The sequence below is a fragment of the Notamacropus eugenii genome, chromosome 1 (genome assembly GCF_028372415.1).
Source record: "Notamacropus eugenii isolate mMacEug1 chromosome 1, mMacEug1.pri_v2, whole genome shotgun sequence".
Classification (NCBI taxonomy): Eukaryota; Metazoa; Chordata; class Mammalia; order Diprotodontia; family Macropodidae; genus Notamacropus; species Notamacropus eugenii.
In genome coordinates, this window is record NC_092872.1 from 178,972,523 (window position 1) to 178,985,060 (window position 12,538).

The 12,538-nt window shown below is 57.1% G+C and overlaps 2 protein-coding genes across 10 annotated transcripts in view; one reads left to right on the top strand and one right to left on the bottom strand.

The window, feature by feature from the left end:
• On the top strand, positions 1 to 8,641 carry LZTS2 (leucine zipper tumor suppressor 2). Of its 8 annotated transcripts, none has more exons than XM_072620279.1 (5): positions 1 to 307; positions 4,324 to 4,773; positions 4,982 to 5,656; positions 6,702 to 6,971; positions 7,265 to 8,641. In XM_072620279.1, exons 2-5 carry the CDS (start codon positions 4,369 to 4,371, stop codon positions 7,955 to 7,957), a joined length of 2,043 nt encoding a protein of 680 aa, XP_072476380.1. In that variant the 5' UTR covers positions 1 to 307; positions 4,324 to 4,368; the 3' UTR covers positions 7,958 to 8,641. The 8 variants fall into 8 exon arrangements, with proteins under 8 accessions (XP_072476380.1, XP_072476397.1, XP_072476405.1 ...); XM_072620296.1 differs by having other exon boundaries at positions 4,327 to 4,773; XM_072620304.1 differs by lacking the exon at positions 1 to 307 and adding an exon at positions 364 to 847.
• The window catches only part of PDZD7 (PDZ domain containing 7), a 23,328-nt gene continuing 19,408 nt past the window's right edge, over positions 8,619 to 12,538 (bottom strand). For both annotated transcript variants that reach the window (XM_072620257.1, XM_072620251.1), the window contains 3 exons: positions 10,181 to 10,744; positions 9,974 to 10,074; positions 8,619 to 9,422 (listed from right to left, as the gene is read on the bottom strand). In XM_072620257.1, coding sequence (XP_072476358.1) covers positions 9,255 to 9,422; positions 9,974 to 10,074; positions 10,181 to 10,744 — 833 coding nt within the window. In that variant the 3' untranslated portion in view covers positions 8,619 to 9,254. The remainder of the gene's footprint in view (positions 9,423 to 9,973; positions 10,075 to 10,180; positions 10,745 to 12,538) is intronic.

Sequence of the window (12,538 nt, forward strand, 5' to 3'; positions counted from 1 at the left end):
TAGTTTTGCTTCTAGCAGCATGGGGGGGCGGGGCGCTGTGGGCCCAAACTAAAGTTTAAGGCCTGGGTGTTGGTGTCCTGGGATCTCGGTCTTCCTTCCGAGCAGGGCCTCTAGGGCCGCAAAGTCCTTCGGGGTCCGGGTCGCGGGGGCCAGGCGGGGCCCTCACTCGCCGCAGGCCCTCGGGTGCGGCTCCGCCGGCCCCGCCCCGCCCCTCCCCTCCCGCCTGGGCAGGCGATGGCAGCGGGCGGAGCAGCTGGGAGGCCTCAGCCGGGCGGAAGACTGAGCCAGAAGCTCGGGGCAGCCCTCGGTGAGTGCGGGCTCGGGGAGGGCTCCCTCCGAGGCAGGTCGGACTGGGCGGCAGGAGGGGAAGGCCGGCGCCTGCGGGCTGCAGGAGAGCACTGGCGGCCCGGCCCGGGCCGCGCCAACTAGTCCGGAGACCCACCTTCCCCAGCCGCCCCCCGCCCCCGGCGCGCCGAGAGAGCCAGCTCGCACAAAGAAAGCCGCGGGCGCCCCCCGAGCGTGCACCGGAAGCCTCGTGCGCTAGCCAAGACCCGACGGGTGGAGGGGGCGGGATAGGGCCGGGGGCGGAGCCTGGGAGATTTTGGCCCAGTTCTGGCTTCCCGGCCGGCCAGGCGGTAAACTGGGATCACGTGTCTCCGCGCGGACACGTGGGCGCCGGGCCGGGAGGGGGCGGGGTGTTGGCGAACCCGAAGGCCTGGCTCGGCCCCAGGAAGCCTAGTGGGGGCAAAGAGCTCCCCCCGCCCATCCGGGCCCGCGGCCTTCGAGAGGGAGCAGGGCTGTAGCGAGAAGCCGTCGGAGGATGGGGCAGTGATGGGCGGAAAGCCTGGTCTGTGTCCGAAGTGGCGAGGTTTTCGGAGCGGGAGGGCTTGGGGGCGTGGCTGGTCCCGACGGGGGCGGTGCCTTCGGGGCCGGGGCGGGGCTGTCTTCCCCTTTCGAGGGAAAAAAAGGAAAACAAGACTCTTTCCAGGGAGCTAAAAATAGCCCTGAGGTTGGGAAGGCCAAGACTGCCGGGGGACCGGGGCGGGGAGAACGGCCGTCCGACCGCCCTCCCCTCCCGGGCCGAGGGCCGAGGCCTGGAGGCCCGTCACGTGGTGGTGGTGGTGGTGGGGCGATGTGCCCGGGGCTGGGCCGCGGCCGTCGGTACACGGTCTCCTAATCTCGTCTTGCTTCGGCAGTTTGGGGAGTGGGGGGACCCTTCCCTTAGACGTCTCAAGCGGGGCAGGAACACAGGAAGAGGGGCCCCTGCATCGGCCCCTGTCCGGCCCTGGGTCACGCCAGCAACTGAGGCCCCCCTTGGGGTGTCGGGGTCGCTCGGGATCCTTCTCTCCCGCCCCCCTCCGCAGGAGAATGGGAAGGGGTGGGGGGCTCCGATGCTCGGGCCGGCCTGACCGGGCTGGGAAGGGGAGGAGCCGCAAGGCCTTTTGTGCTGGTACTCGGGCCAGCGGCCAGCCTTAGGCCCCTTGGGGCGGGGGAAGGCCGTGCTGACCCTCGCAGGCCGCCCCCCACCTCTGCATGCTCTCGTGCACACCCCGCGTGGCTTCGTGGGAAGGCGTGCTCCCCACTTCTAGACTCCGGACCTGTTTGGGGCCGCGTTTGACGTGCGTGAATCCCGCGCGAGCAACAGCGCGCATCCGTGCTTACATGTGCACGTCTGTGTGCTTACAGAACACGGGTGACGTGGGCTGCGCGCGTGTCGGAGCCCAGGCGCTGGGGGCGGGGCTACCTCCCCCTTCCCCGGGCTCTGCCCCTCCCTTGCTTGGGTCAGGGAGGGGGAGGGGACGGGAGCCGGGGGGAGGGGAGGCGGAGCCCCGGTCAAGCTCTCGGGGCGTCCGAGGATCCGGGCTGCAGCGAGGGCTCCGAGGGAGCCTCCGGGGTGTGAGCATGGAGCAGCGCGGCGGAGGTGAGGGGGGCAGGCGCGGGGAGGGATGCCGCGGCGCCCCCGGAGTTAGGAGCAGCCGAGGCCCTTCGTTAGCAGACTCCGTGCTAGTCGGGGGGCGCAGAGAGGAGCCTCCCGCTCGGTGTCCGGGGGTTGGATTCCGCTCCCCCACGCTCGCCCCGCAGCCCCGCGGGTTTGGGAGGCAGCTTCCTGAACTCCAGACCCCCAGGGTGGGGGTGGGGGGCGGCGGCGCCGGCAGCTGGAGCGCGCCCAGCCTGGCCCTGGCCCCGAAGTCCGACCTGGGGGTGGGGGTGGGGGAGGGGAGCCGAGGGGCCCCTTCCCCCCGAGCAGACACAGACGCTGCTCAAAATGGAGCCTCCGATAGCCCCTCCCTCCAGCTTGGAAGGAGAGAGCGGGAGCCCGGCCCCCCCAGGCTCCGGCCTAGTCTGGACTTCCAGACTCCGGCTGCCCTGCTCGTCTCCGCCCCCTCTCCCCCTTCCACTTCTGCCAGCTTTCCGCGTCTCCCTGCCTCCCTCCCACCCAGCGCTCCGCACTTTCCTTGTGCTCACAAGGAGGCAGATGGGGAAAACTAGTCCGCCTAGTGACCCCTTAAGACAGCCACCCACCCACCATTGTGGGGGGGGGGGGCGGATCCACTCCTCTGTGCCTGGTAACCTTAAGGGTGGCATATCATCTTCTTAAAACCCCCCCACCCCCAGGAGGTGTCCGGGGCCTGAGCTGTGGTGCATCAGGCTCTCTGGTCTTCAGCTGCAGCTGGAGGGAACCTGATGCTCTCACAGAGACTTCACCAGCCCACTGTCGTGTTTTCATTTGGGGAGGGAGGGGCTGAGGTAAGGAAGAGAGAAGTGGAGTTGAAGGGCCTCCAGGAGTTCAGGTTCACCTTATACTAGATATCTGTCTCAATGCCTTTCCAGTTCTTGAGATAGTTTGATTCTGAAAATGGGGAGAGGACAGGTTTAAAAAGGGGGGGGAGTGGATTTGTATGTGGCCTTCACTGAGCGGGGAATGGGAAAAAACGTACTTCATGTGTGAATTCATACATATACAGCTTCAGTGCTTTGTGTTGAGAGCACACACACACGCACACACTCTTTCGTTTATCTCCAGATCATGTCCTGATGGCTTGAACAGATGTCTAAAACCCTTGGAGGGCTCAGGAAGGGCTGGGGTTCCAGATGGGCACTTCCTCTTCCCAACCTAAGAAGGAGATGAAGCTGAGGGTCAAGGGTCACCAGACCCTCCTCGGTTTAGCTCCAGCTAGATCCTGGGAACATTTGGAGGGGGAGAGTTAGAGCCTGTGTTTTTAAGAACTCTCTACAGGTCATAGCTGACAAGTCTTCCTTACTGGGGTTGTCTCTGTTCCTTAGGACTAATCTGATGGTGAGAGGTTTAGTAGGTGATATTGGGGATAGGGCAGGGTTTGTCATGGAAACTCTGTGTCCCTGGTGAGCTAGGAAGGGGTTCATTAAACCCTCAAATTTTCTTTGGGGGCAGAGACATCTAGGGTGGTTAAGAGTTAAATGTTTTAGGGTTCAGTCTAGCCCAACTTCTTGAAAACTGGGGGTAGGTGGTTTTTATGGGGAGGCAAATGACCACTGATTAATTTGGGGAGCAGTGCATTGACTGGTATGATTTGAGGAGGAAGGGCACAGGCAGCTCTCCGTTCCCTAATTACCATCTGGGAACAGGGATAGTATGTGTGTGGTGTCTCTCTTGCAGTGGGTAGTGAGTTTTCCCTTCCTAAGGGCTGAGCCAGAGAGACCTGCCTACCTCAGAGGGGACAAGAGCCCTAGACCTTAGTGTAGGGGCTCAGCAAGACCTGAAACCTCGGACTGGGGTTTCTGCCCTACCTGGAGGCCCCAGACTCATCTGACCAGTTGGGCCGGCTTGGCCACTTCTCTCCCCCTATCTGGCCCTTGCTCTTGACACCTTTTCCAGCCTCTCTGTACTCTTCCTCCCCTTCTGTTCTCCCATCCTCCTTCCAAGAGAAGCCTATTTCCCATAAAGTTTAAATCTATCTCAGACCCTTGGCCCCTATTGAGATAGAAGGGAGCTCTAGAGACATGAGAAGTCATGACCTTTCCCTTTAGCCTTAACAAGGAGCAAGGAACTAGACATGTCCATCTGTTTGTATGTGTGTATATGTTGGGAGGTAAGTTTTCAGGGTTTGGAAGCAGGGCTTAATAGGACACAGGACAGGCTTAGGATGAGGAGGCTTAGAATTGGGGCTGTTTGGTGGTGGCTGGGGCTTAGGGTCAAGGGCATAGAGAAGAACTGGGGATGGGGAGTTGGCAGAGGAATTTTGGGTGGGTACTGTTTCAACAGTGGGTTATAGTGGGAAGTAGAGGTCTGGCAGAGAGGCTTAGGAATGGGAAGCTTTGACCATGGCCTTCTTCCTTGCACAGCAGGTTGCCTTCAAGGCCTGTGGCCAGGCCACAGTCCTTCCAACCATGGCAATCGTCCAGACTCTGCCCGTGCCCCTGGAAGCTACCCCTGAGAGCACAGTCTCACACCCACCCCACCTGCCCACCATGGGCAGTGTGAGCAGCCTTATTTCAGGCAGGCCCTGCCCTGGAGGAGGGCCTGCCCCCTCGGGACCTCCCTTCTTCCGGCAACAGGATGGTCTACTACTTCGAGGGGGTGGTTGTAGGGCCCAGGAGCCACTGTGCCCCCCAGTACCCACCAGAAAGCCTGTGGGAAATGCTGGCTTCACATACATCAATGAGGACTTTCGGGGAGATTCACCCTCCAGCCCCTGTAGTGACACTGAGGATTCCCGAGAGCAGCAAGCCCGAAGCGCCCATCTCAGGGGCCCACCTCCAAAGCTCATCCCTGTGTCTGGAAAGTTGGAGAAGGTAAGAATGGGACCCTTCCTTTCAAATCCAAATGACTTTTCACAATGTTCAATGAAAGGAGGAGGTGGGATGGGATATAGTACCTTTGATGATTAGCTCTGCTTCCTCGACCAAGGGATTGTCAGGATATAGATAAAGGGAGCACATAGGACTTGGGAGAGGGTACCTCCTAGTAGCTAGGTGGTAGTACTTTGTTACTCTGTTTCAGAACATGGAGAAGAGTCTGATCCGGCCCACAGCCTTCAAACCTGTGCTGCCCAAGCCTCGGGGGCCACCATCCTTGCCGGCATTCCTGGGGCCACGGGCTGGTGTTGGGGGGATGTCAGGGAGCCAGGGTAGTCTCACCCAGCTGTTTGGGGGCCCTGCTTCCTCCTCATCCTCCTCTTCTTCGTCCTCTGCTGACAAGGCTCTGACCCTAAGCAGCTGGGCCAATGGTTGCCCCTCAGGGACGCTGTCTGACTCTGGCCGAAACTCATTGTCTAGCTTGCCCACCTATAGCACTGGGGGAGCTGAACCAGTAGGAGGTTCTCCAGTAGGGCACCTACCTACTGATGGCCCTGGGCGAGGGGTGCTGTCTGGTACCGGGGGCAGCCACCGTGGGGTCCCCATGGGTCCCTCGCACTCAGACAGTGGGCGTTCATCATCCAGCAAGAGCACAGGATCCCGGGGAGGCCTCCTCAGTGGTGGGGGCACGAGGGTCTCTCCAGACAGTGGTTCTTGTGGGGATCGATCTCCTCTCCCTGGCCCCCCTCCACCTCCTCCCCCACCCCTGCCAGATGAGTCTCTGCTGCGATGTGCTCTGCAGGAGAAGCTTCGAGAACGGGAGGCAGAACTGCAGCAACTTCGGGACAGCCTGGATGAAAATGAGGCTGCCATATGCCAGGTGATTGACTCCCCACTCTGCCTCTGCCCCCATGCCCTGCCTGAAGGGAGGGGCTGAACTGAGTAGACAGAGGCTGAGTGGAAAAAAACCTGGGTCTAATCCTTCATGCCTCAGTGTGCTGTGTTTCTCTGGGCAACTTTGTGAGCTTCTTTCAGATTCTCTTCTCTCTTCTTGAGGGATGAGAAATGGGAACATGCTTTGAAAGTTACTTTTGGAGATAAAAGACAGATAACTTGAATAATCTAAAACAAGAGATAATTCAAAAGGAGTGATAGAACCTTCCCTGAGGGTGCTTCACTTTACAGTTGATAAAATTGTTTTATATCAGTACTTTGAGGGAGGCAGACCAGGTGTTAGTATACCACCACCACCACCACCACCACCCCCTGTTTTACAGATAAGGAAACTAAGGCCTGGAGCAATGAAAGAACTAACTTGTCCAGGGTCATATATTAAGTTGATGGCAGGTCTAGAACTAGACCCTCCCTAGTCCAAAGTTCCCTCCACTACCCTTCAATCCCTCAAATCTTTGGTGCTGGACTGTACACTAGGGTGGCAGCAGCAGCTGATTATCACTACCTGGCTGGCTCCAGCTTAATATTAGAGCAAGGCTGACCTCTCTGAGCATAGGCTGTCTGGCCCATGAGGGGACCCAGACATGCCACTGTGAGTTACCTAGTGTATTGCTTAAGAGTTATCTGTGATACCATGTTGTTCATGGAGACATTGAGGTCAGGATTGAAGCATGTGCTGAGGTATGTACAAGGAGTGCACACAGAGAAGGTGTGGAATAGTTGAAAATATTGGTCTCAAATACCATACCCACACCTAGTGGCTTTGTAATGATGGTCACATCACTGCCTCTGAGCCTGTTTTCTCATTTGTGAAATGGAGATGACAGTTGACCAAATCACTGGGTTGTAAGAAAACCTCCAAGCACTTTATACATGTGAGAAGGTAGAGAGCCAATGGGATATTTGCCTAAGTTTAGGGGGATAGATGAACTTAGTATTTGTGAATGTCTGGAATGGTACTGTCCCCCCAGGTGTATGAAGAAAAGCAGAGGCGCTGGCAGCGAGAACGGGAGGAGCTCCAGGAAGGCTGTGTAGCCCAGGTGATGCAGGCAACTCAGAGAGCTCAGCGGGCACAGCAACTGCTGCAGCTGCAGGTGTTCCAGCTGCAGCAGGAAAAACGCCAGCTGCAGGACGACTTTGCACAGCTGCTGCAGGAGCGAGAACAACTGGAACGACGATGTGCAGCCTTTGAGCGGGAGCAGAGTGAGCTCGGTCCTCGACTCGAGGAGACCAAGTGGGAGGTGGGTTTGGGGACCCTGGGGAATCTAGGGGAAGAGGATAGGCTGAGAATCTGGGGTGAGCCTTTGGGAATGAGACTGGCATCTGCTTTTCAGGCAGAGGTTAGGGTTTCACCCTCACTATTTTAAATAACATAATTACCCAAGGTTTTCCAGCTAGTAAATGGGGGGGCTGGGGCTCAAAGTAAGGTGGTTTGCCTCCACATCTTTTACCTGCATTCTCTTGCCTCTGCTGACCCTCTCCTCCTGTTGGGTGTGAGGTCATCACTCACCACTGGTTCCCCCTCACCCCTAAGGTCTGCCAGAAATCGGGGGAGATCTCCCTGTTGAAGCAGCAGCTAAAGGAGTCCCAGGCGGAGTTGGTTCAGAAGGGCAGTGAGCTGGCAGCGCTGCGGGTGGCACTTCGGGAGGCCCGGGCTTCCCTAAGGGCTAGCGAGGGGCGGGCTCGAGGGCTGCAGGAGGCAGCCCGAGCACGGGAGCTGGAGCTTGAGGTCTGCACTCATGAGTTACAACGCAGAAAGAATGAGGCTGAATGGCTTCGCGAGAAGGCTGGACAGCTGGACATGGCTGTGGCAGGACTTCGGGGGGGCTCAGAGCCTATACCTGTGCCCACCCCTGACCCCTTCCTGCTGTCAGAGAGTGATGAGGCCAAAGCTCAGAGAGCAGCAGCAGCTGGGGCGGGGGGGAGCCTTCGGGCCCAGGTAGAGCGGCTGAGGGCTGAGCTGCAGCAGGAACGTCGTCGAGCTGAGGAGCAGCAGGGAAGCTTTGAGAGTGAGCGCCTGGCCTGGCAGGCAGAGAAGGAGCAAGTCATTCGCTACCAGAAGCAGCTGCAGCACAGCTACATCCAAATGTACCGGCGCAATCGGCAGCTGGAGCAGGAGCTTCGGCAGCTCAGCCTGGAGCTAGAGGCCCGAGAGCTGGCAGATTACAGCTTGCCTGAAACCCCACCCTGTGTCCACCTGGAGGAGATCACAGCCACAGAGATTTGAAGACTCATAGGTTAGAGGAGCCATGAGGCAGGGGATGGGAACCAGCTTAGAGGCCTCTGAATCCAGGGACTCTCACCTCTCCACCTTTCTTTGTCCTGGTCTGGCCTTTAGGATGAGTGCAGGGATAAGTTTCCAGGTCAGTTCTGTGCCCAAAGGGAGCATTTCGTAGAACTGATGGCCCCATATGATTATTGGTAGGATGACATCAGGCATGCTCATGCTCTCTCTGGGGGGGAGATGTGAAGACCACTTCCTGCTCACCTTACACATCACCATTCCAAATCTGCCCCCATAATACCTATCAAATCTGTCCCTAGCATTGAGAGCCTATGGATTCCATGCCAGAGAGAGAACCCTCTTTCCCTCCTTCCCTCAGTATGTGCCTCCCTTCCATGTTCTGGGTTAAGGATGAGGGACCTGGGATGAAGATGCCTTGGTCTCCATCAGGTTCCTCTCTCTAGAACCCCATTCCATAGCCCCCTGTGTGACCAGGAGCTGCCTTCAGACCAAAGGAAGAACTCAGAGACTTGTCATTTATTTGTGTTTGTTACTATTCCGGTCTCTAACATCACCCCACCCTCCTTCCTGAGTGTATGGCATCTTTTAAATTGTATATTTTTCACACTTGTAAATTTCTTGTACAAACCCAAAGAAAAAAATTAAAAAAATTTGTTTTTAAGAAAATGAGTACACTGAAAATGTGTATAGGGAGGGGGAAAGCCTCTACTCTGCCCACACACACACACAGCCACACGTAACACACACACACAACATGCACACATTATTGCTGTCTCCTCCTTAGTTCCCACTCCACTTTGGGGAGGTTCTGCTACAAGTCCAGTAGAAAAAGGCTGGAAGTCCTTATGGAGCATGACTTGAATGGAATACACAGGGTCTGAGGTACCAGGGCAGTTCTCCCCTTGCATTCTTAACCCTTAACTAAGTAATTGCCAGAAGCAAGGGATGATCCCTGCCCCTCTCTCACCTGAAGAGGCCTGGAGGATCCTATCAGGGCCCAGAGGAAGAGCCCTGCCCCCTCCCCCCCATACTCAGCCATAGGCCAAGGCTTGAGGCTCTAATGGAGGGTAGAGAGTAGGGAAAGCTGGTTAGTAGCACCATAATTCACTTTCTGTCCTGACCAAAGATCTGCCCTGTTTCTGAGAGAGGTGAGGTTCTAGGATAAGATGGATTAAGAAAAGTGGTTGTGGTCATCCAGGAACTTTTTGTAGTGCTTGGGAATGACCCTGATCACTAACTTGTTGGAAGGATCAGGTCATGGAAGGAGTGTGACCTGGGGCTAAGAGGTTGTGGAAGGTGCTGAAGGAGAAGGGGGGGGCACCCTGACCACTATCTCCATGGGCTCCCGAGCCTTGTTTCGGTATGCCCTTCGGATGGTGTCCACAGCTCGCTGGTGAGTCACCTGGTGGAGGCTCTCCCCGTCCACAGACACAAGCTCAAAGCCAGCCTAATGGAGAGGTCACAGCCTTAGCTCCTTCCTTGCTGCAGTCCCCTCTCCAGGGCTCTGGCCTCTCACCCCACTTCCCAATCTGAGACTGGAGGAGGAGTTGGAAGTATCCAAGGGAAGTGGGGGGGGGGGGACAACACTGACAATGAGATTTTTGTTGGGTGGTTTTTTTTCTTGCTGTGTAGGGGGTGGTGAGACAAAGACAATGGTCCCTTTGTGCCAGGACTGGTGTGTGTGGGGGGGGGGGTGCTCCACCCAAGACAATTCTCCCTCCTACCACCCCCACCCCATTATGCTTAGTCATGGGATCATTGGACATAGAAGGGAAAGGGATCTTAAGTCAAACTGTAATCTCTTCGTTTCTACATATGAGGAAACTGAGGCCCAGAGAGGTGTGGCTTGTAGGTGGGTGGCTAGGGCCTTTGAAGTCACTTCTGATCCCACGACACTGCTCTTCCTCTAGTCTCTGCCGCCCCCTCCCCACCATGGTGGCCCGTGTTTGGGACTGAGGTTGGAATGCCTCCCTCCCCACGGATATACCTCGGCCCTACCTGCAGAGCCCCGCTGAGGAAGGCTGCCCCTCCGGGAAAGATCTTCTCGATCTTCACCATGGGCTGTACCTTGGACTCGATCCCCCCGGAAATGCTGATTCCTGGGAGTGGGGCACGAGAGCCGAGACTCAGCTCCGGGGCGCCGTGGCCAGCACGTCCACCCCATCACGGCCCTCCCTCGGCGACCCCTCCCAACTGCCCGCTCACCCAGGGATTGTCTGAGCTTGGACAGAGTGACGGTCCTGAGCTCCCCTGCTCCCCCGCCGTCCGGGGGCGTCTCCGGCTCCTGGGGGCCTCCCAGCCGGGCCGGGGCCGGGCCGGGGAAGGGAAGCCGGGAGCGGCGGGACTTGGCGTAGCGCCCGTCGCCCGGAGCCGGGGATGGGGAGCGCCTGCTGCCCGGGGACTTGGCGCGGCTCCGGCTGCGGCTCCGGCTGCGGCCCCGGCTCCGGCTGCGCTCCGGGGGCTCGCTGAGCAGCCAGTTGGGCCTCGGGGGTCGAGGGGCTACAGGGGGCGGCCGGGGCGGCGGCGGCGGGGGAGACGCGCTGCGCCGGCCGGGGCAGGAGAAGGCGTCCACGGGAAAGTCCCGCAGCGCGGGGAAGGGCTTGTGCGGGCGGCGGGGGGCAGATGCGGGAGCCGGGGGCCTCCGGGCGTCGGCCGGCGGCGAGACCCGCAGCCCAGCCACGCGCTCGCCCAGCGCACCCACCGCCGCCTCCTCGTCGTCCTCCTGGGCGAAGCCGTTCACCGGGAGCAGGTAGAAGCCTCCCCGGCTGTCTGTGGAGCAAAGGGGGGCCGGCGTCACCCCTGCGCCCCTGGCCCTCGGTGTAGTGGCAGGGGCCAGACCAGGCTCGGCTGACGCGGCTCTCCGCCTCCCGCACCCCGACTCTGTGTCCTAGGACCCCGGTACACCCGCTCCCTCTCCCCAGGAAGAGACCCCAGACTGCTCTGGTCAAATGTCCTCATTTTACAGATGAGGAAACTGAGGCACAAAGCGCTTACAGTGACTACGCAAGGTCACAAAGGTGGATAAGTAGCGGAATCCTGGAATTCCAGTCCTTTAATTCCAAACCCAAGGTCCTTTCTCCTGAACCACAGTGACCTACCAAAGCTAGGCGCCTCCATTTGTCTGATCTGCTGAAACCAGGCTTTCGTGTTTTTGAAATCAGATCTGAGGAGGGTCTACAAATGAGCCCTCACCTGGGCACCTGGAACCTGACAGGCCCAAAGCAGGAAGGAATACCGGCCACATAGGTCTGGGGAAAGGGCTTCCTGGAGCTGTTGGTCTGCCTCAGCCTTCAGCATCTTTCATGGATACTATTGCAATAACTGCTAGGTGGTTCAGTGGATAAATCACTGACCTCAGACACTTACTAGCTGTGTGACCCTAGGCAAGTCACTTAACCTCTCTCCCATTCTCATCATCTGCAAAATGGAGATAATAACAAATGCCACTTACCTCCCAGGGATGTTGGGGATAAAATGAGCTAATATTTGCACAAGCAAAGCAATTTGTATCTTCAAAGCTAACTGTATAAATGGCTAGTTATTACTGACTAGATTCCCTCCTTACAGTCTCCTCTCCTCTGTCTGATCCTTCCTCCACAGAGCTGCTAAGGGTTATCTTCCTAAGGCACAAATCTGACCATGTCACTCCCCTATCCAAGAAATTTGAATGCTTCCCTATTATCTCTAGGACAGGGGTGGGAACCTTTGGTGTCAAGGCCAAATGTTCTGTGTAGTATGGATTTGGTCAAAGCACTGCACTTGAAGACCTAGAGGGCCAGCCTCCAGGCCCAAGGTTCCCCATCCCTGCTCTAGGGTAAAATAGAAATTCTTTAACTTGGCGTTTTTCTTTACAATCTAGCTCCAGCCGGCCTTTCCAGCTCATTGTGTGTCACTGCCCTTCTTGATGTTTTAGTCAAACTGACCTAGCTGCAGCTCCCTGTATGTGACATTCCAGATGTCACCACCATGTTTTTGCCCAGGTTCTCCTCCTTGCCTAGCATGGACTCTTCTCCACACTTCTGCTAGAAGCCCTGACTTCTTTCAAAACCCAGCTTATGTGTTGCCACCTCCGCTAGGAAGCTTGTCCTGATTCTCAGCTGCTGGGAGTGCCCTCTTCCTGTTCATATATGATCACAAATATATGCTGTTCACATGATCTTTCCCAATTGAATGTGAGCTTTTGAGCTCAAAGACAAGTTCTTCTTTTGTTTCTGTATCCTTAATGCCATCCATAGACACACACAACACACACATATATGTGTATATGTATACATACATTCATATATACAGTGCATGGTAATGATTGTTGGATGGTATTGGAAGGCCAGATCCAACTGCCTGAGAAAGGCATGGCACCTGTCAAAGGCTCATAACAATTTAGCAAGTAAGGCTTAGATGGTAAACTTCAATGGTAAACCCTGGGAGAATCTAAGTATAGGGAGAGACTGCACTCATCCTAGGGATGAGAATGTGGCATTCCAGTGAACACAATTCATATTGGGAGAAACATTTAGACCTGTTATCATTTGAAGTCAGTCCAAGGCTGAGGAGCAGAGATTTCTG

Excerpts from the sequence above, each read along its gene's own strand:
- LZTS2 (XM_072620271.1), top strand. The coding sequence starts at position 4,303 with ATGGCCTTCTTCCTTGCACAGCAGGTTGCCTTCAAGGCCTGTGGCCAG. Across the intron at positions 4,774-4,981 it reads TGTCTGGAAAGTTGGAGAAG|AACATGGAGAAGAGTCTGAT; the intron begins GTAAGAATGGGA and ends ACTCTGTTTCAG. Across the intron at positions 6,972-7,264 it reads TCGAGGAGACCAAGTGGGAG|GTCTGCCAGAAATCGGGGGA; the intron begins GTGGGTTTGGGG and ends CTCACCCCTAAG.